Source organism: Phalaenopsis equestris, unplaced genomic scaffold, assembly GCF_001263595.1.
Source record: "Phalaenopsis equestris unplaced genomic scaffold, ASM126359v1 Scaffold000787, whole genome shotgun sequence".
Taxonomy (NCBI): Eukaryota; Viridiplantae; Streptophyta; class Magnoliopsida; order Asparagales; family Orchidaceae; genus Phalaenopsis; species Phalaenopsis equestris.
In genome coordinates this window covers 1,041,115-1,063,608 of record NW_018165227.1, presented here as the reverse complement: position 1 = coordinate 1,063,608, position 22,494 = coordinate 1,041,115, and the positions used below count along the sequence as shown (strand labels likewise).

General features: G+C 33.9%; 1 protein-coding gene across 1 annotated transcript; it reads right to left on the bottom strand.

Moving 5' to 3' along the window:
- Positions 1–938: 938 nt before the first annotated feature.
- LOC110031210 (pentatricopeptide repeat-containing protein At4g35850, mitochondrial) lies at positions 939–20,813 on the bottom strand (the record flags this gene model as incomplete). The annotated part of the gene is given in 9 exon segments (XM_020734302.1): positions 939–1,029; positions 12,015–12,091; positions 15,805–16,011; positions 16,681–16,798; positions 19,836–19,933; positions 20,035–20,100; positions 20,172–20,334; positions 20,423–20,561; positions 20,660–20,813. Coding segments are annotated over 9 exon segments (996 nt in total), but the record flags the coding sequence as incomplete, so codon positions are not given.
- Between the last annotated feature and the right edge of the window lie 1,681 nt (positions 20,814–22,494).

The window sequence follows — 22,494 nt, the reverse complement described above, 5'->3', positions numbered from 1 at the left end:
AAGGTTTCCCTAAAGTGGCGCAAAAGGTTCTCTGCTAATTGTATGTATCGTACGTGGGAAGCAAAAGAAGCAGCGTGACCCATGCCATAAGTAGTGTAAATACGCCAATGTCTCTTAAAGTGGTGCCTTAGTGCAACAATGTGATGCCTATGTGTCGTTTACATGGTTTGGTCTGGAGATGAAGTGTCATGTCTCATTTGGAATGGAATTGAGGTGTCACCCTTATGTTAGCTCCTCTACAAGATTAACGTATTATTAAGCACTCATGAATACTTGTAACCTACAATTACACACAAAAATACCAGAAAAAGCACAAATAGGGTACAAATAATAAAAGAAAATGCAGAAAAATATAGAAAAATATGTCACAAATTTCAAGCACATCAAGCGCATACAACATTCTTAACTCTTTGGATACCTCTAGCTTCAAACGGCATGATAAGTTCAATCAAAATGCTTCCAAAGCATACATAAATATAAACAACTTTTATGTTTAACATAGCCACAAGCGCACTCAAGATGCATACTTTTTGTGCAACAGCACATTAACAAATAAGCAAGTCTTTGGAGGAAATAATAATGGGGCATTTACATATATACTATACAATTCTTATAATTTACACATCTAATGCTTAAACTATCATATTTACATACATGAAGCCCGGATCTTTGACATCATATCAAAATACTGATATCATTAACTTTTTAAAAGTGATATATACCTTTTCAAATATAGGTTTTTAATTCCAAAGTGTTAAAAATGTAAATATCAAACTTTGTTAGAGATGTAAATGCATAAAAAATGTGTGCTGTTGATGTAAATTTCCCAATAATAATTAAACTTGGTGAGCAGAAGTGATAGGCAAGCAAGAACAAACTTACTAAGTAAAAACTAAAAGAAAAGACATTCAGGCAAAAGATTCTCGATAAGGACTTACTACGTACAACTCAGCTGCAGGTGCTCTCGAGTTTGTGCAATCTTCAAACATTTTCACAGCAGAATCAATTTCCCCACAAAGACAATAACACCTAAGTAAATTCAGTTTGAAAACCAAATTATAATCAACTAAAGAAAAACTTTAAACGAAACATAAAAGAAACAAAAACGAAGACAAAAAACAAGACAACAGAAGCATAACATAATAGGGAATCGACTGCACCAACGAGAATGTTATTAATGTAATATTCAGAGCCAACATCACTATATGATAATGCATAAAGCCATGGGAACCGCCATAAGGAACAATTTCTGAAAGAAAAATTAATTAAAGCTACTACATAAGTCTACCCAATAAAAAAGGTATTACAGAATCTATACAATATTTGGAAATAATTTCAAGGTTTTTCATACTCTAAAACAGGCCAATTGAAACAAAATGAATGGGAATTTTACTGTATTGTTATTATCACCTTCACGAATGTATCTAGGTGACCATCCTTTTGCAGCAATATCATATATGACTAAATAGGTATGCCTATCTAGCTTATACAATATTTGGAAATAATTTCAAGGTTTTTCATACTCTAAAACAGGCCAATTGAAACAAAATGAATGGGAATTTTACTGTATTGTTATTATTCCCTTCTCGCATGTTTTACAATTATTTATAAGATCTAGGTGACCATCCTTTTGCAGCAATATCATATATGACTAAATAGGTATGCCTATCTAGCTTATACAATATTTGGAAATAATTTCAAGGTTTTTCATACTCTAAAACAGGCCAATTGAAACAAAATGCATGGGAATTTTACTGTATTGTTATTATTCCCTTCTCGCATGTTTTACAATTATTTATAAGATCTAGTTGACCATCCTTTTGCAGCAATATCATATATGACTAAATAGGTATGCCTATCTAGCTTATTTTGATGATTAAAAAAAAATTTGGTAATACAAGTAAAACTGTGAATGGTAATTGCTTACACTAAGATGGTGCAAGAACTATGACAAATAAAAACTACATAATAAGACTAGCTCAAATACTAAAAAATTATACCATTATTGACATTCTAAATGTATACTTTGTTGCAACTTAGTGGGTCATTTGGTGCTGCTTTTTTATCGCGATCTAGTAGCAAAACGCGTAAAGGCCGTTTGGTTGTTGTAGTGAGCCTGCATTTTGGAAAAAACCATCTTAAATGTGGGCCGTGGGGTCGAACACGCGGCCGGCATTTCTTTGCAAACCTTTTATAGGCCTACCCCCCTAACACGCCTTGTTTTTCACTCTCGTGACCCGCTCTCCCCTCCCTCGTGATTCTTGCCCTAAAAGTAACATCGCCTCTCTCACTCATCTCCGATCCGTGGCTCTGATGGCTAGAGTTGGTTATGTTTGGTTCCTTCAATTCTGGTGGTTATCGCAGTGAGCTTGACTTTCTTTTCCTCTCCCTCTCCCCTCTATTCTTAGGCTCAGTTTGGATCATTTGCTCTCCGTCGCCCCACTATATTCTCTACTATTTTCTAGTCAAGCATTTTGATTTTGCGATTATCTTTGATTATTTGTGCTCTATTTGGTTGATGGTTTAGGTTCTCTGTCTTCTAACCAGTTGATGGTTTTCGGGTAGTTGTGCTATGACGTTAGATTTTGTGATTTTTTTGGGTTCACTGTACTGTATTCAGTTGATGGTTTGGGTTCTTTGTGATGTATTCGTTGATGAACTTGGGTTCTCTGTGCTCGATTCGGTCGATGGCTTGTAGTGGTAGTGTTGTGATGTTGGATTTTGTGATTTTATTGGGTTTTCTGTGTCATATTCGGTTTGATTGTTTGGCTTCTTTGTACTCTATTTGATTGATGGATTTGGGTGGTTGTGTTGTCATGTTGGTTGTTGCCTGAAATATGGTTGTGATGGTGGTTGCATGTGGAAATTAGTTGAAATACTTCGGGCTTTGTGGTTGTGTTGGTGAAGGTGGTAATTTTATGGTGGTTCCCAAAATGTTGAATTTTGCAATTATAGTGGTGTGTTGTGATGTTGGTGGTGTTTTCTAGAAAGATGGTGGTTTTGTTTTGATGTTGGTGGTTGCCCGAAATTTTGCGGTAGTTGTTCGTGGTGGCTGTGATCATGTGAATGTAGTGGTATTGGTATGATCTGATGATGGTGTGGTGTTGAGGCGGTGGTGTGTAGCGTAGAGGTGGTGGTGTGAAGGCGGAGGTGTTAGTGATGATAGTGGTGGTGGTGGTGATGGTATGGTGATGAGGCAGTGTTATGGTGGTGATAGTGTTAGTGTTGAGCCAGTGGTGATGATATGTTCATAGATATGTGATATGATGATAGATATGATGATGGGGGTTGTGATGTGGTGGTGGTGTTGCAGATGTTTCTTTTTTTTTTTTTTTTGTATCTCTCATAAATTTATATTGTTTAGTTATTTGCATGTTACTTGTCGTAACGGGCAAGACAAAAGAAATAGGTTCGTTTGCTACTTGAGATAAAGAGATGACATTAATATTTTGTGAGCTCTCTATTAAGGAGGTCGAATTAAGAAATCGGCCAACCACCTATTTTAAGAATGAAAATTGGCAAAATATAATAAAAAATTTTAAGAAAGCATAGGAAGATAATACGATAGAATGCAATTTAAAAACAAATGGAATCAGCTAAAAAAAGACTAGAAAATATGGAAAGAGCTAAAACAAGGATCCAAAGGTTTGGGTTGGATCCTATAAAGCGAAACATCGATGCTTCAAAAGAATGATGGACCGAGAGATTGGATGTGAGATTGTTTGAAACTTAAGATCATTTAAAATTTTTAAAGTTTTCATCGATCAATTTAATTTTTAGTAATTGATTTATAGGTCATATCAGCTACAAAAAAAATTCAAGTTTAGTGGCATTGATTCTGAGTTTGAAGATGAGTTGAATCGTATGTTTAGTATGGTGGTGGCCCCCAGTGATCAAGCATGGGCAGCAAGCTAGAGAGGGCACGGAGGCGGACCTGAGCATTTAGAAGTAGAGTAATCTATTAGGTTTAATGAGGGGTCCAACCCCAACCTAAATTAAGTAGGATCTACATGTCGATCCAAACGCCTAAGGGTAGAGAAAAAGAAAAAAGATGTTGCTGCTTTAATTGGAAGTCAGATCTCTCAATTAGTCACTTCATGCACCAGTGAGCCTAGCGAATCACATACTTCTATTCAACATGTTATGAGAATTTTGGAAGATACTCCAAAAATTGATGAAGATATGTCATTTTACTTGTTCTCCATGATGTTGTTAGAAGACCTGACCAGGAGTGAGTTTTTTATGTTGATGAAACCTAACCGTAGATTTAATTACTTGTGATATTACTACGACAATCAAATTGCGAGCATTTAATGTTATTTGTACATCTTCATGAGTGATTTTAACCATGGACATCATCTATTCTACTTTCATTATTGTGACGGACAAAATTAGAGAAGGTGACAGACAAAATTTGAGAAGGTGACGGACAAAATTAAAAAAAGTCGTCTTAGATGGTTTGGTTAAACTAAGCGTCGACCATTTGATGATCTGATTAGAAGAGTAGATGTTTTAGATTCTATTTATGTTAAGAAAGGCAGAGGTAAACCTACGAAGACTTGCGCTTATTGTATAAAAAATGATCTTAATTTATTAGAAATAAATGAAAATATGACACTAAATAGGATGCAATGGAGAACAAGGATTCATGTAGCCGAAGGATTCATGTAGCCGACCCCACCCCACATAGTGGGATTAAGGTTTTGTTGTTGTTGTTGTTGTTGTGGACATCTTCAATAAAGTTTTTGTAGTAGTGTTATTGATATACTACTTTTTATTTTTCATTGCAGTTCTATCTAATTCAGAGTTTCAAGTGTAAGCTTAATAAACAATAAATATCACAGATAGAGAAAGACACGAGAAAAATTGCAGCAGCATTATGTTTAATGTACGGATATTACAACTCATATGTTGCTCGATCTTCTTGCATGACATCTACGTACATAGCAGACAAGTGGGTTTGGGAGTTACTTGTGGGTTACCCCACAAGGTTTAACATGTTCCATATGACAGTTTATTTTTATTAATCTATTAAAAGAATTGAACATAAATCAAGAACTTCATAGTTCATCCGAGAAAACTTCAAGAGAGGTGTTAGCAACTGTCAACATTTTATCACATAATGAGTTGATAAGATGTATCATGGAGTGATTCCAACAGTAATTTGAAACAATCAACAGACATGTCTCAATTGGGCTAAATGCTTTGCTTAGCTCATTATCAAAAGTTATTGTACCTGAAGACCCCACATTCCAAAGCACACCCCTACCGATCTCACAGGACCAGCATTATATGTCATATTTTAAAATAGCTTAATGAGTTCATTTTTCTCTAAATTTGGTTGAACACAGTATCTCTAATATATTTGATAATTGTTTTAGGATTGTGTTGGAGCGATTGATGGTACACATATGGATGCATGTCTGCCCTACAGTGAAAAACTGCATGAATTGGACAATGCGATTCAGCAATAAAAAATGTGATTGTTGTATGTAATTTCAATATGTTTCACATTTGTAATGATCAGATGGGAAGACGGTGCACACAACATTCGTATTTCAATTTTGTTATGCGAACTCATATAACTTTTCCAAAGCCACTTCAAGGTTAGCTTGAATATTAACAAATGAAATATTAATATCCCGTGCAATATTGATGAGTAATATTACAACAGGAAAATATAATTTGGTTGACGCTGGATATCCATTACAAAAAATTTATCTCAAACTCTTTCCTGATACCAAATATCATATTCTCGATTTCAAAAGAGCTGACAACGTCACCCGAGGTAAAAAAGACATATTCAATAAGAGACACTCATCCTTACGATGTGCCATTGAAAGAATATTTAGAGTTTAGAAGAAGAAATTGATCATACTACGGGATATGCCGACATATCTGCTTCCTAAATAAGTGCAGATTGTGGTCATCACAATAGCTCTCAACAACTATATTCGGCGTCATCCTTCGCGCAACGACGTTGACTTCAATACGGCTGATGAAAATCATTTGCATGTCGTTGTTGAAGCATATGAATATCATTTAGAACAATCTTTATCACAGGATGAAAGTGATTTTCTTGAGACTTACACTAAGGATAGGTAAGGTGCAGGGGAGATGATAGAGTTGAGGGAGCGAATTACAGATATCATAGTTGGGGGCTAAATGCAGGGATTATATGTTTTTTTTGTTATTTTATTTGCAATGTGTTGTGAAATCATTTATTGTTTGTTGTATCAATGTTTTATGCAAATGATATATATTTTGAATATAAATTGTATTTTCAGTTCTTATGCATGTATTCTTTCCCACATGGATGGTCGATAAGGCAACCATGAATATAATATGTAATTTAAATATTACATGTTTTATTTTTTGGTTTTGAAGGTCTATGATGAGATATTCGACCTTAAGGGTTCTTCTGGATGCCCTATATGTTGCTATTAGAACTTGATACGTGAAATCCCAGTGAAAGCAACCGAGTTCCTCTTTTTCTCAGTCATATGGTTTTTTAGGTTCTTCTGGATAGCTTACGAGCTTAGTATTACGTGTTTGCAAGACAACCAAGAACCCTTCTTTATAAAGTAAGTTGTCTTCTTGTAGTGACAACTGCGTTGGTTTATACTATGTTATTTGAGACCTCAGAGTTTCATAAAACTTGAATTGATTACTTTTATCATTCATTTTCACTAATGATGCATCTAGGTTTTGTGTTGTGTTGTTTTAAATCTTCAAAAAAGATGAGCTCGAGGACTTCCGGTACATCTAGTGCATTGTATTGCTACTGTGGACTACAATGATCCATGTTTACTTCACAACAACCACATAGCCACGGAGACCATTTTATAGTTGACCAATAAAAAGAACAAAAAGTTGTGACTTCCCTTGGTGGATGGATGGGTTGGAAGATTCCACCTCCGATAGTGATCGAATGTGGAGAGCTTCCTTGGAGGACGGCTTATCTCGTGACATAAACAAGTGCATATTAAAAACAATATTATTATATTATTAATTATTATTTTAATACTTTTCTTTATTTGATTGTCATGTTATTCACAATTTTGTGATGTATTTTTTTTATTTTATAACATTCAAACTAGAAATTTGTTTTGTGGTTGCAAGATTAGTTTGTTATAAACAACACTAAAGTATAAGGGCAAAAATGTCATTTGATCAGAAACAACTTCAACACAGCTGTTTCAAAACTGCAAAAAACAAACAGACAGTCAGCTTCTCCACAGCAACCTCTGCGTAGCAGCTTCTTCCCATAGTTGTTGCGTGTTAGCCTTTTAATAAGCTGCAGCCCTTAATTATGCTTTAGCCATTAATCTATAAAGCCAAGTAAGCTTCAATGTAAGATTTTCACTCATATAGTGTTGTCAAAAGAGCTCGCTCATAACAGCTCGTGTTCAATTCATTTCTTAAACAAGAAAACAAAACATGTTTATTAGCTCTATCTATATACAATCCAAACGTGAATAAATCTTTATTTGATTGTGTTCGACATTTTTTGCTCAAATTAATTAAATAATTAAATTATCAATATTTTTTATATTTTTTATATTGATTTTGTATATTGTATCTAAGAAAATATTATATTTATTATTTTTAAATCATTCAAGCTTAATTTAAGCCGAACACGGGCTGAAATTAACAAATGAGTTCGAATTGAGCCAAACATGATCAAGCACTAGGCTAGATCAAGTTTAATTCGTTACACCCCTACAACTTTTCATCTCTCCTTCAATTACCCCTCCTCAATTCCTTAGCTCCCTTTGGCACATCATCCCTCCTTACACAAAATTGAAGCAAAACAAAAAGCCTAGTTAGGAAATATGAGATATATTGCTTTATATTTTTGACATAATATCTGGTTCTATTAATTCTTGGTTTCTTCCATCTATGTATAGGGAGCTATGGTTTTTGTACATCAAACATCATGATCTGATCTTTTTTATGTTTGATGAGGTCATAACTTAAAATTCCCTGAAGGTTGTCAAGTTTTCATTGGTAGACCACATGTCAAATTTCATATTATAAACTTTTTTACATTGATTACATATTTTTTGCGGAGCATTATTCAATGAAGTAAATTATAAATCATGTTCTTTGTAAAATTTTTGTTTTATAGCTAAGCTAACTTCTTAGTAATATTTTTTGTTTCATTTGTTTTGACACATAAATTTATATAATGTTAAGTCTATCCTATTCATTTTATTTTGATATTTTGGTCTTCATTATATCAAATATATGTTAAGTCAATTTGACGACCCGGTAAATGTCTTAAATTTGACTTTTGTTAAGAAAGGTAGAGGTATACCTAAAAAGAATTGTAGCTCCAGTGACGGACAAAATTAGATAGAGTTGTCTTAGATGGTTGGTCACGGTCACATTAAACGTCGATCATCTCATCCGATGATCCAATTAGGAGAGTAGATGTTTTAGATTCGACTTATGTTAAGAAAGACAAAGATGGACCTAGGAAGCCTTGAGCTTAATGTATAAAAAATGAATTAATTTATTAGAATTAAATGAAAATATGACTCCAAATAGGAAAATGGAGAAAAAGAATTCATGTAGCCGACACCACTTAGTGGGATTAAGGCTTTGTTGTTGTTGTTGTATCAAAAAAAGATCTTAATTTATTAGAATTAAATGAAAATATGATACTCAATAGGACAAAGGAGAAAAAGGATTCATGTAGTCGGCCCCACTTAATGGGATAAATGTTTGTTGTTGTGGTGGTGGTGGAGGTGGTCTTCATTATCTCGTATATCAGTTAAATTTCTACCTTCAAAACATCGATATTTTTTTATCTTTTTTTTTTTCGCTGCCATATTTATTTACCCTCACATTAATGAGCAATATATAGTATATAATACCAAAAAATCAAATATTAAACCTATTCTCAACTTTTCGTGTTGTTACGTCAGTCAAACCACAGGACGCACTCCGTTCAAGATTGTGTACGAGCACAACCTGCTCACCCCACTTCAGTTAGTACCAATCCTGTTGACATCAAAGATCAATGAGGATATTGAAGAACGGACTCACGAGATGCAGAAGCTCCACGAGGAGGTTGGGAAGGAGATCACTAAGCAAAACCACAAATATCAGGCTCAGGCAAATAAGGCCAAAAAGTACCACGTGTGGATTTGGCTAAAGAATGAGAGATTTCAAGTTGGGGCATTTGGGAAACTCAAACCCAGAGCAGATGGACCTTTCAGGATACTTCGAAAACTAAATAAAAACGCCTTAAGATCGACCTGCCAGAGGACAACAATGTTTCCACTACGTTCAATATCACGAACTTGACTCTGTATTATGAGGACCCAGAAGCTTCGATGAATGAAGTCGAAGCTCTCCCAACCCCAAGAGATTGACGCGGGATTGATGGGCTAGGCCGGTAAGTCCAACATGTGGGTGTCGGTCCAGCAGGGAGGCTGGACCGACCAGCTTTCTAATGGAGCAAGAATTACCACCCCTTTCCCCCTCTTGTTTCTTATTTTATTCCCTTCCATGAAGGGAATTTCCTTCCAATTCTATTCCATGCCTTTTTATCCCGTTCCTAATTCTATTTCTTTCATATTCTAGTTCCTTCCTATTCTAACTACTAGTATCTATTATATATGTGTTGATTGCTTGCTTAGGATTTACTATTTCATTGTTTTCAGATTTCAGATTGCTGCCTTCGAGTGTTTCTCCTTTCCAATGGTTGTATCCGAAGACGAGAAGGTACTCCGGTTATAACTCGTCTGAGGTGCGGAATTATCTCTAAATGTTCCTTCCCCTTCCTGCTGTCACTTTCCTTCCAGCACTTGTCCTGCTGCCGCTGGCCATCCAACATATGTCTAGCTATCGTCGACCACTCCAGCACCTCCCAGGCTACCGTAGCAGCCCCCTGCTCCCTCTAGCATTGTCGCTCCCTGCCACCAACACCTCACTGACTGCCATAAGAGTCTCATGTTCATTCCAGTTAAGCCACTCCCTGCCTCCAACATGTTCCAGGCTGTCGCAACTCCTAGATCATTCCAGCATTGCCACCCTTGTCTCCAACCCTTTCCAGCATGACGCTGCTATTCCCGACTTTCTCCAGCATTGTAGCACCCACTTCTAGTCCCTTCCAAAGCTGTCGTCCTCGCCCTAGAGGGTGTTTATATGTTTTGTGTTCTCTTATTCTTGTTTTGAGGAGTCATCGTTGTAACTTTTGAATTTCTTCAATAATTATTTTTGTTCTGTTGTGGTTTAGGTTAACTCCAGTATCACAAGAAAAATGAGTTATATGAAATTTGCAGCACTTTCAGGATGCCAAAAAGATACATAACATCAATATTACAATTGTTACTTCAATTTTTGCTTTATTATCAATGGTCAAGTTCTTAATGATTACCGTAAGCTCCTTTTCTCAAAAAATTATGAATTCCCTTTTTACAATAATCCTCATTAATAACCTTAACCCAACTATTTAGGGTCAATTTTAGCCAAAACATGACCTCTTTGTCTGAAAGAAAATTTATAGGCTCCTTCCCAACCAAGAATGGTCCTGTATGATGCCAATAGGAGCACTATAAACATTTTATTAGTGCATGCTTATAAAATAATTTAGGTTGATTTGGAAATTACTGAGTTGCTTTTCTATGAAAAAGCATATTATATAGAGAGAAATCATGGGAGGTCTGAGGATTACTAGACGTTACCTCCATGCAGAAAAACTGGCAAAATTAAAATAAGAATGACAGTTGCCTAAGTGTGAGGATCATCCAGCACCATTGTTGAAGAAGGGCACCAAATCCCGTAAAGACTGGCAATGCAGAAATTATCGAATAAAAAAGCCAAAAAGGGTTAAATTGCTAAATGGTTTATGAGGACATTGAATTATAAAACGAAGCACATGGGGTCTGTCCATCGAGCACAACAGCAATGCTTGGCAAGAATATAGGTGCCGCACTGAAAGCCCAATTGAGCCAAGCACTCTCACCATAGAGCAAATCAGTGAACAATGGAATCTTCAACGGTGCAGGCCGATGGAGAACCAGAGTAGCACCCTCCAACCTCTAAACCTTCCACTCCAATACTGCAGGGTTTAGGATTTTAGGATTCCTGAACTTATTCAGCTTCAACAGTAATTAACTAACTCATTTTAGAAAACAAGGACAACCCCACTATACAATAATTTACTACATCTCTCCACATTGATTATCATATCCGTGAGCTGCTTCAGTAATTCTACGAATAGTAGAAAGAAAGCACAATTGTCAACAATAGACAGGGCAACTTATAGGACGACTGGAATGTTATATTGCTCCACTTCAATAACAGAATTTAGCATTTAAAAGTTGTTTAACTATATTATCATTTATATTTCAGACTTTCCAAATAACTGTATCAAATACTGGTCAAGATGAATCTGTGGCCTGATTGGTCTCAATCAACATAAGCCTCATTGTCTTATCCAATGTGTACCGAAAAAGTCAGCGTTTACTTCCTATTTTTTATAGTTGTGATCAATTCATTCATAAATTGACGCATCCTAAGCAAAGCATTGAGATACACATGTCTCAATGCCAAAAAAGAAAAAGGCAATTCTTATGTATTTACATATTTAACACCTAAACTTCAATTTTTACATATATATGCCACCTTACCAGCATGAAAAGGTGATGCCACCTTACCTAAGCATGAAAAGGTGTGTTCTCTTTTTAAATAGTGAATTTTTTATGTGACATGAAAGATTTGGGTGGTATAAATGCAAAAAAGAAACTTTTAGATGTTAAATATATAAATACATAACAATAGGGTGGTATCTATGTAAATGCAACTAAAAAAATTCTATTCCTGATCAGCAATAACAAAGCGTATAGAATGTTTGAGAAATGCATTAGGGAAAAACATTTTAAAAGCTACATTATTTCCATAAAAGATTAAAACAAGGGTAAAGCATAGAAGAGATCATAAATTCAAAAGAGTATGAAATTGTTTCTTTTATGATATCCAAGCAATTAGTCGGAAATTACCTGATTGCTTGCATGACAATAAATAAATCATAAGCAAGTCCATCCTCTGTAAGCATGTTAAGAATTGTTTCCATCGTCTGAAAAAAACAGTAAAAAAGGAAAGAGGTGAACTAATTCATTATCTGGTATCAAATCAATCAAATCCGCTTTATATTTAAAGACAACCTTAAAAATCCTGTTTATTTAGAGAAGCTAAAAGTTATAAAAAGATAATTTAGCGCTTAGTGACTGCAACACCAATATCATTTACTCGTAATCAAATAACAATGCAAAATAACTATGAAATAATTAGAATTAATTTATTGATTACCACATTAAAAAAAAAAACAATCTCACAAAAGAGCACGTAGCGTTCAACTAGACAAACAATAGAAAATGTCAATAACTGTTGGGCAACTTATTTGCCTGAACATCTTCCACATCTTTCGAGAAAATATGGCAGTGACTCGGCCCGTGGCAACAAAACAACATCCATGCAAGTGCCGCAAATAAGGCTAGGGACATTTACATGCATAGCACACATTTCTTATGTATTTACATATCTCATACCTAAATTCAAATTTACACAAATACACTCAAATCTTTAATATTGCATCAAAAATAGCAATATTACTACTTTTTATAAGTGAAATTCACATTTTCATGAATAGATGCTATGTGTGTAAATATCAACGCTTAGGTATGAGATATGTAAATACGCAAGTATTGTGTGCTAGAAGTGCACATATGGGAAAAAGAAATGTAAGATGCTCAAGCTATCAGGAGCCTCACCGTTATCAAGTATCAAAAATAGAACAATTCACTAGATGGGAGTAGCATTCTTAAATCCTTAGTGGTTAGTTGAATAAATTTGACCAAACTACATCACTCAACAAATTGCTTACGGACATGTATTGAACCAACAACTCGATGCTAGTCCCAGACATTTTCCTTCCCGCTATCACCACTATATCTCGAGAACCATGAGTACATGTTTGGGGAAGATGACAACAACATCCTCACACTATCAAGTTCTTTGTACCTAATTTTTATATTAAATTGCATGTATTGCGGATAATGCTAAATTTATGTGTGGGTATTTTATTTTGACTAAATTAATGCTAAGCAAGTCCTATTATCTTCTTAGTTGTGGTATTTTTTATAACTGCTACCTGTGCTTTCAATAGTTGTGTTTTCCTTGTATTCATATTTTCTACAGTTTGTTTTCTTGTGACGTTATATTTGTTTTCTAGATAGAGGGAGTAGGAAGGAATTTGTATTTTGTAAACAACACTTATATTTGTCATATTTTATAAAATAATAAAGATTTATGTCACTGCAACTTAATATTAAAAATTTTTTTATTGAAACGTAAAGTTAATCACTCTTACATTTTTCGAACTTTATCAGATATTTGTAATTATTTTTCTATATAGCACATTATGTCTAAACAAATCTACATTAACTTGACTTTGCATTCTTGTTAGTAAATGATATAACAATTATATTCTAGGATTGAGCACAGAAAAAAGCCAATTTAACTATAGTTGTCATAGAAAAGCATATAAGTCAAGTAATTCGGGCAATTGTAAAATACAAAAAATAGCGTGTATTCCCATGAAAAGATGGAGTATGAGCTGGGCACATCACATATAAAAAAGAAAAGGAGATGAAAATCATCATCAGAAAAAAAAGCAGAACGAGTTACAGTTTACCCAGTAGAACAGGGCTCGATGTACTGATTAATAATTGCCCTTTACAATAGTTTGCAGTTTTGTCTGAGGCTTACAATAGTAATTTAGATTGTCAAATAATGTCTGGGTGAATGATAGGTACATGTATGTTAATGCACTTGACAATAAACATTTTTTACTATACCTTGTAACCATAGATAATGTTTAATGATTGTCAAATTTCTTTAATCCTTCATATCCTTGCGTGTCAAATAATGTCAGAGTGAATGGAAGATATGTGTATGGTAATGCACTTCACAATAAACATTTTTTACCATACTTTGTAACCATAATTAATGTTTAATGGATGTCAACGTTCTTTAATCACCCATGCCCTTGCGTGCGCTCATGAGTTTACATCATATTTTATCATGATGTTTTTTTAAGGGGACGAATAAGTCAAGTAACATGTAGTCTTTCTGAGAAAAGATTCAACATATCCAATGGTGCAAGATGCAATGGCATCTTAGAATCATTGAATAAGCTACTGCCACATAGTTTAGATAATATTTCCCGATTTATTTTTCAAAAAGATCGCTTGAAAACTATAATTGCTAGAATAGCATGATCAAAGGTAAAAAAGCCAATGCCACTAAATTAGATAAAAGGCTTCCTCTTTTTTTTTTACATAAAGGACACTCAAATATCATAGATACCACAATAGCATGGCATTTAGGCAGAACGATAATTAAACTTCTACTACTATGTAAGATCCAATGGTAAAAATTTTTAAAATGAGAAAGCCGCTTTATACTAAATAAGCTGGATTGCTTTGCACTTTTTACGCTGTCATGTACCTAGAAATCAAAACTGAAAAAAAATTTAAAGCATGGAACAAATAAAAAAAGCTAACCACCATTATAACATTCTCTCTGTGCTCATTCTTTTTCTTAGGCATTTTTGCAGTTAGAATAGATTCTCAAACTTTTAGACAGATAGATGATTAAACAAACTAACTAAATATATGAGAAGCAGAATCAGCTTGGGAATCATTTCTGAGACTCACTATTTTTTTTTTCTGGAGACAAATGCTTATGATTATTGTCATGCCAATATCTAAAGAGAAGGCTTTCAGGAGAACTTATTAACACAGTTCTTGATCCAGCCTAATGTCCAAAATATCTACATTAACATGAAAAAAAAAACTGCATCAAACCTGAATATCCAAAGTAAACATACATTGTGCTAAATTAACCCTTACTTATGCTCTAAACTCTTTTATCTGCAATCTAAGAAGAAATTTTCATTCTGATATAAAACATAACTGCAACTCATAGAAACAAAAATTGTTACAAATGACTAAACAAAAGAAGGTCAGCTACATGCTAGGCATTTATCAATTTTGTTCTAAATTATGAGCACAAACGATCTACACTAAAAAAAGTGAACTACGACAATTATTATTTCCAGATGGTAAAACATAAACACGTAAAATAGTTCTAAAACTTGTTACTGATAAAAATAAATATAAAAAAACTTCAAGTTGTTTATATCAAATCAAGATATATTGCTTATCATCCATAGCAACCTTATACTACAATAGGAAGAAACCTCAAAAACAAACACATTCATAAAATTTAAAAAAGGAAAATAAACAAGTTTAACTAAAATTATCAATATTTAAAACATATGATTGAGGACGCTAAAACACCAAAAAAGACATGAACACCCAAAAAAAAAACACTTTTTAAATTTATGTTCTTATTTTTATATATGAAACATGTTTGTTTGCTGCCTTTTGTTCATGTTTTTAATTTTTGTTTTCAAAAACAAAGAAACTTGTTATTAAAAACAACAAATCATCTAGGACATTGTTTTAACTCCTTTTAAAGACAGCTAAACATGTTATAGCATATCAATTTTTTTTTTTCAAATAAAAATATAAACAAAGCAAAATAAAAAACAAAAATAAAAAAACCAAACGGCCAATTGACTTTTTCCATGGTCATAACCTAATTTCAAATAAATTTCATGGCAGCACGTCGCACCATGCAAATTAAGGAAAGATGTTAATAGATAATACGATCTCCGCAAATATCTAAATTCAGAAGTTTAAATTGAGGACAAATAATATATACCTCTTTACTCTTCAAATCTGCACATGCATGCAATGCAACATGATAGACTGTTAGCTGCCTATTCAAAAAACCCCTTCTATGCACATATTCTGCAGTGGGAATGTTGTATAGCTCTTCCTCCGACACATTCATCATCACATTTTCTCCACCATCACTTGATGTCTCAATAGAAGACCACCCCTTTGACTGTTTGACGAACTCGATGATCTTTCCAAATTAAAAAAGCAGCTTAGTAGTAGAAGGCGTAAATACTAAAAAAAAACAAAAATGAAATAGGGCATTTACATATAGAGCACAAATTTTTTATGTATTTTACATATCTAACACCTAAACTTTGATTTTTTTACATTTATAACATCCAAATCTTTCATATCACATTAGAAAAAACATTATTTTAACTTTTAAATACTTAAACATTCTTATTTACATGCATATCACTCAAATCTTTAAATCATATCAACTATACCACCATCATTATCAATTTAAATGTGAAAAACACCTTTTCATGCATAATTTTATGACGCCAAAATGTTAGAAGTAAAAATATCAAAGTTCGAGTGTTAGATATGTAAATACATAAGAATTGCGTGGTATGTCAACATTAAAAGGGACACTTAGATACGTACAACCCAATGCTTATTTATTTACATATCTAACAATTAAACTTTGATTTATATATATGTATCACCCAAATCTTTCATATTACATCAAAAACCCCACTACTTTAACTTTTGAAAAGTGAAATGTACATTTTCATGCATTGATAATTTGGCATATATGTTAAAATTGAATTTTAGGTGTTATTTATATAAATTCATAAGAATTGAGTGGTACGCATGTAAGTCTTCCAAATTAAAATAGATCTGCAATACATACTTTTGATGTAGTCTCATCTGTAGTGGGAAGCTTGTTTTTAAAAGCTGTTATAAGTCCAGCATAGCAGAATTTGTTCAAGCCCAGACCAGCAGCAGTCATGTCGCGAACAATTGCATAACTATAACATCAAAAGATGTAAATGATTCGGGATTATGTGGCATCCTATTCAAATATAAAAAAAAACTAAACTTGGATGATAAATAAGATAATCATACCCTAGTAGATGGGGCTTACTGACAAACCACAATTTCTCGGCCTAAATAATTAATTGGTTGAATTAAAATTTAAGGTACTGTATACTACTTTAGGTTTTCTAATATGTCCTTAACGGGCTAAGACATGAGCCAACATTACAAGCACAAAAAGCAAGATTGGAAGTGACAATTTCCGCTTCTATAACCAAACAATTGGAGAAGGCACTTGTAAGAAAGTTGTTCAGTTGGTCATCAGCAAGTGAAACCTATTATTTCCCATTATATATTTCAAGATGAAGTGGAGTGTATGAAAATAATGGCGATAGTAAAATGTCAAAAATACTCCACTAACTATTTACATTGGTTCATTTTAGTCCCAGAGTCTATAAAAGTGTCAGATTAGTCCCTAAATTCTTTTGATGGGAGCTGAAATAGTCCTCCATGTGAGCTATTTCAGGCCTATTAAAATAGTCTAGGGACCACAGTAGCACTTTTATAGACTCTAGGACTAAAATAACCTTTTGCTGAGAGACCGGACTATTTTATCAATTTTCTCCTAATCCCAATCAACTGAGATTATGTTACTAAACCTTGAATTTTTTTGACTACATCAAGTCCAAATTGAAAACATTAAAAATAAAAGTCAATTATCCTCTCTCTCCCTCCCATACCTAATCATCGTTAACCTTATCCCAATTACAAGTTCATGAATCATCATATTCCACTCTACTGTCAAGTCTCATTATCAATATGCAATCTATTTATCAAGTCAACTAAACTTATATAAAAATCTTCAAACAAAATTAGTTATATTATTCTACAAGTATAGCAGGGTTAAAGAATCGCAATTTTCCTACCATAATAAACTATTTTAAGATAATATAAATTTCTAAACTTTCAAATTACACCATCATACATGAGGTAATTATTGATTTTTATCATTTCTTTTACTCATAATCCATAACCAATGAATGTTGTGCAGTCAAAGTTTCACTACAATCGCTTTATGATCATTAAAAAAGTAGTTAGTTTTAAATAAATAAAATTTTAGTCGTGATTGGTGTTTGATTTGAAATTAAGTTATCATTTCATTTTCTTAGGTATATATTCATTATTTCAAAATCATAAACTATTGTGAAATCAATTAATCTTCTTACGTTGCATTTGTATGTCATATTTCATAACCACAATGAAGTCACTCGTAGCTCATCCTATTATATATATCCAATCGCCACTATTACAGAGCCATTCTTCCATAATTATGATTTATAAAAAAACGTTCATCTCCTCGCAAACTAATTTTTTAAAAGTTCTTCAAATTTATCCTATTGAGTGCAAGCATCAGCTATAATTATAGTGTCCTGATCAATAATAAACACGATAGCATTGGACACATCACAAACTATTCATCTCAATAATCATATCATCCAACTGCTTATTCAACATTGTCCAATCATTGCTTCTATTGCTAAAATTTTCAATAAATTAACTTAAAAATTTCCCTAATGTTCTTACATTTATCTCCATTCTATTAGTTGTTTAAAACAAGCAATATATTCATTTTGTAATTACAGTTTAAACTACTCCTTATCTCTCATTCAAAGTAACAAAATTCTATATAGCAATAATAATTGTATTTTGAAAAGAAAAAAATATATCGCTGTCAGAATAATGAATTCCATGCCAACTTTGTATGGTCATTATCAATGTTCTTCACATTGTGAACCATTCCATGGACATTTAACCAGATTTTGCTTTTCCTTGCATGGATTCATACTACCTACACATAGTTATTACATAACATATATAGCATATTGTATTAAATTTATAATATCATTTTTAATTGTTAAAATTTAATGCATTTTAAGTATATTTTTAAACATGTTGTGATATATAATTCACAATACTCATATTAAATTCCCATAATTAAGAAAGATCAGACTGATGAAGCTTTAACTTTTTTAGTCTAATACGAAGTCCTCGCCAAATCATCAAAGGGATTAGAATGCCTTCGCACTCACATTAAAATAAAAGTCAACTCTTTCTCTCTCAATTGTCCCCTCTCATCTCTCACACTCTAATTCCCAACTTTTGACCATATCCAAATGTGCTTCAAAATAGAAAAAGAACTCGATAATGTGATAACATCTTCCAAGCCAAATTCCTCTGGCCATGAATGTTACTTCAATTTCTTTAACCATTCCGTATGCATATATGTGCCCATACTTCACTTTGCTTTGCATATTTGTTCAAGTAAATAGCTAAGCAATTATAATTCAATATATTAAATATTATGATTTATTTTTTAGGAGTTTACCCTAATGTAATTCTTTTACATTATAGCAACACATGTATGGAACAAATCTAATAAAATAAAAATACACTAGTTCACCAATTTGTAACATGATGTACATATAAGAAATTCATAGATTATTAACAAGTATAATTTATTATCTATGATGTAGGATATCCTTTATAGTATAGTATTGTACAGAACAAGTTCTTAGTATTATATGAATGGTATGTATGTACATCAAACGTACAGAATAAAGAATTACATTTGCATGCATGTATAAAAATATATATTTTTTGCATGCATGTGAGTTGCATTATTGCTTCAGAAGAGGTAAGACTATCACACATAGTCACTTCTTAGGCTAACGTTAATGGCTAACTAAGTGGTATCAGAATGGGTGAAAATTGTGATTCATAAGTTAACTGGAAATTTAAGAAAAAAAAGTATTAAAATCATGAAAAATATTGCAAAAAATTCGAAGTAGATTATAAACTTTGATCACAACTAGAGTAGGAAGTATAATTAAGAAAGCTAAATAATTAGTTGAAGCATTTAAGCATGAAAAATCCTATAATGCTACCATTTCTTGAAAAAAAATCTTCAGAACTCCTCCAAACTTGCACATATAAAAACACAAAGCATAGAACCTCAATCAAACAGCATACACTAGATCCGTTCGCCCCGTTGCTGCACAGGCATTGAGCAGGCAAATGTAAGTCTCCCCTTTAAGTTTTACCCCATGTTTCTTCATCTCCTCCAAAAGCTTTATGTTAAAAATCAAAATGTCAGATTTCATATGTAGCATTCATATAAAAGCCACATAGCAATAATGGACGATAAAACGCAAAGGATTTGAAGCTTAGCCTTGATGGCTGTGGCAGAATTCTTGCTTCTACCACATGCGGATATCAAGAAATTGTAGAGGTTAACCTGCATATAGAAGAGAGAATCAGCTATATGGGATGGAAAGGGGGGGTGGGCAGAAGAGAATCAAAGCTAACATCTGGCGGCAGCCCCATGGATTTCATCTCATCTCGGAAGAAAAAGGCGTCCTGTAGGCGATTTCCCTTCATTGCTCCAACTATGAGCAAGTGGAAGGTGTCCCTCAGCGGCTGGACAGCATCGAGCATCATGTCATCATATACATCTCTAAGCAAGTTTCCCCTGGACCGGCATTTTCCAAGAAGATTTCACTTAGAAAAAAGAACTACGAGGTAGGTGAAACGGAGAAGGTGGAGAACGGCAAGCTCACCTCCTCTGGGCGATAAGAGATCCGATAACGGTGTTGTATTCAGAGATGTTGCTAGCATAGTTTCTCCGCGCGTACTCCGCCGTGTCCACTGAGTATGACCTGAAACCCAACAGTGCTGGCAGCGCCCGTCGGCCAAGCCCTGCAAATCACCAAAATGGACGGGAAACGTAATAGATAAGAAAGAGGTGAGGAGAGCGGAAGCAAAATAATTTGTTCTGATTAGGCAGATCGACGAACCAGGGAGAATTCTAAAAGGGATCATAAGAAATCGCATCAAAGTACGGAGCTTGTGATTTTCTTCTCACTGCCACCAGCTGCCGACGATGATCAGAGCAGCTTTCTAGTGGAGCGGCCGCAGAAGGAAACAAACCTAGGTTATGGATGGGCTGTAGTTTTGTTAAATTATTAATATCTATTTAAAAATATATTTTAACATGTAATATTTAGGCCCATTTGAGGACAAAATATTATATACGAACTTCAGATTCATCCGTAGTTCAATGGTGGGGTGTCACATATTAAGTGAGCGCCATTAAGATATAATATATTTTTAAAAATAATATATTTTAACTTATAATTTTTAAAGTGAGGGCCCACTTAACACATGGCGCCTCATCATTGAACTCTAAACGCAAATAGCGTATGGAGTCCGGATGTAATATTTTCTCAAGTTTGGGGCGGCGACACGGTGTGAATTGGCGAATTTAAGTGGTTCGCGGCGGCGTTCTACAGACAGCACACAGGTCGTGGGTTCGACTCCGCGGTCGGTGTTTTCATGTAATTTTTTACGTCATTACCCTCATTTATTTCGTGATTCGGAGCTTTGAAGCCGAACTCGTCTGCCTTAACCCGTGGGCTGAACTCTGTGATCTCTCGCTTCCTCTTCTCCTTCTCCCTTCGGCTTCGTGTAAGGTTTTGCCACACATCCCCATACATGGTTCCTATAGTCTTTGTTCTCCAACGGTAAGCATCGATTTTATTTCAGTTTTTTGAACAAGAATTTGAGAAACCGTGAAATGAAAGATTTGGGTGAGTTCTTTGGAGGCAAGCATACATGTGAGTGCTTGTTATTTGGATGTTTTGATGTTGGATATGTAAATACGTAAGAATTCAATGTTATGCATGTGAATGCATATTATTTGGCATATTGTCCATCCAAGATTCGTTATCAGCTTTCTTAAAGGTAGAAAAGATAATGTTCAGTATAGTGTAAATTCATGTCACAACGCAGCACAACGGTACCAATAGATAGAAAACCTCCATGTAGATTATCCATAAAAAGCACCAAAATTTTGAAGTTACTGTGAAAGTATTTCGTGCTATGTGTCTATATATGACAGTTTATGTGTGAGATATGTAAAATACATGAGAGTTTTGTGATATGTATGTAAATGCCCCAAAATTATTTTGTGGTTGCTTTGGTGTTGTGTTGGCTTTGTTAGGTGGTAGTTTGTTGTGGAGTGTGATGTGGTCCTGCGGTAATTTATTGGTGGCTTGTTGTTTCTGTTGGTAAATTCTATGTAAAAAATGAAGTTTAGCTCTCAGATATGTCCATACATATCAATTGAGTGGTCTTCACAAGGGTCTTCCAAAAAAACGAAAAAAAAAATGCTTATAGATGCTTGACAGAATTCCTTCAAGGGGTTCATGTATATAAATGCACCTTATAGATTGGTGAAGGTGGTTTTTTTATGTACAGATTTGAGTATTATGCATGTAAATATGAAAGTTTATTAGTTATTAGATATGTAAATACATAAGAGTTGTATGACATGTACCAAAATGCCCCTTAAAGATTAGTGAAGGTGGTTTTTTGTTGGGGCAAAATTGAGTATTATGCATGTAAATATTAAAATTTAGCTGTTAGGCATGTAAATACCTAAGAATTATGGTGCATGTAGCTTGGTGTGGTGGCTTGGGGTGAAGTTTTTGCGGCTATGGCTTGGACCAAAAAGTGATGGTTGTGGATTGAGGTGGTGGTTATGGATTAGGGTTGTGGTTGTGGCTTAGGGTGGTGGTTGTGGCTTAGGGTGATGGTTTTGGGTTGTGGCTTGGAGTGATGGATTTGTGTT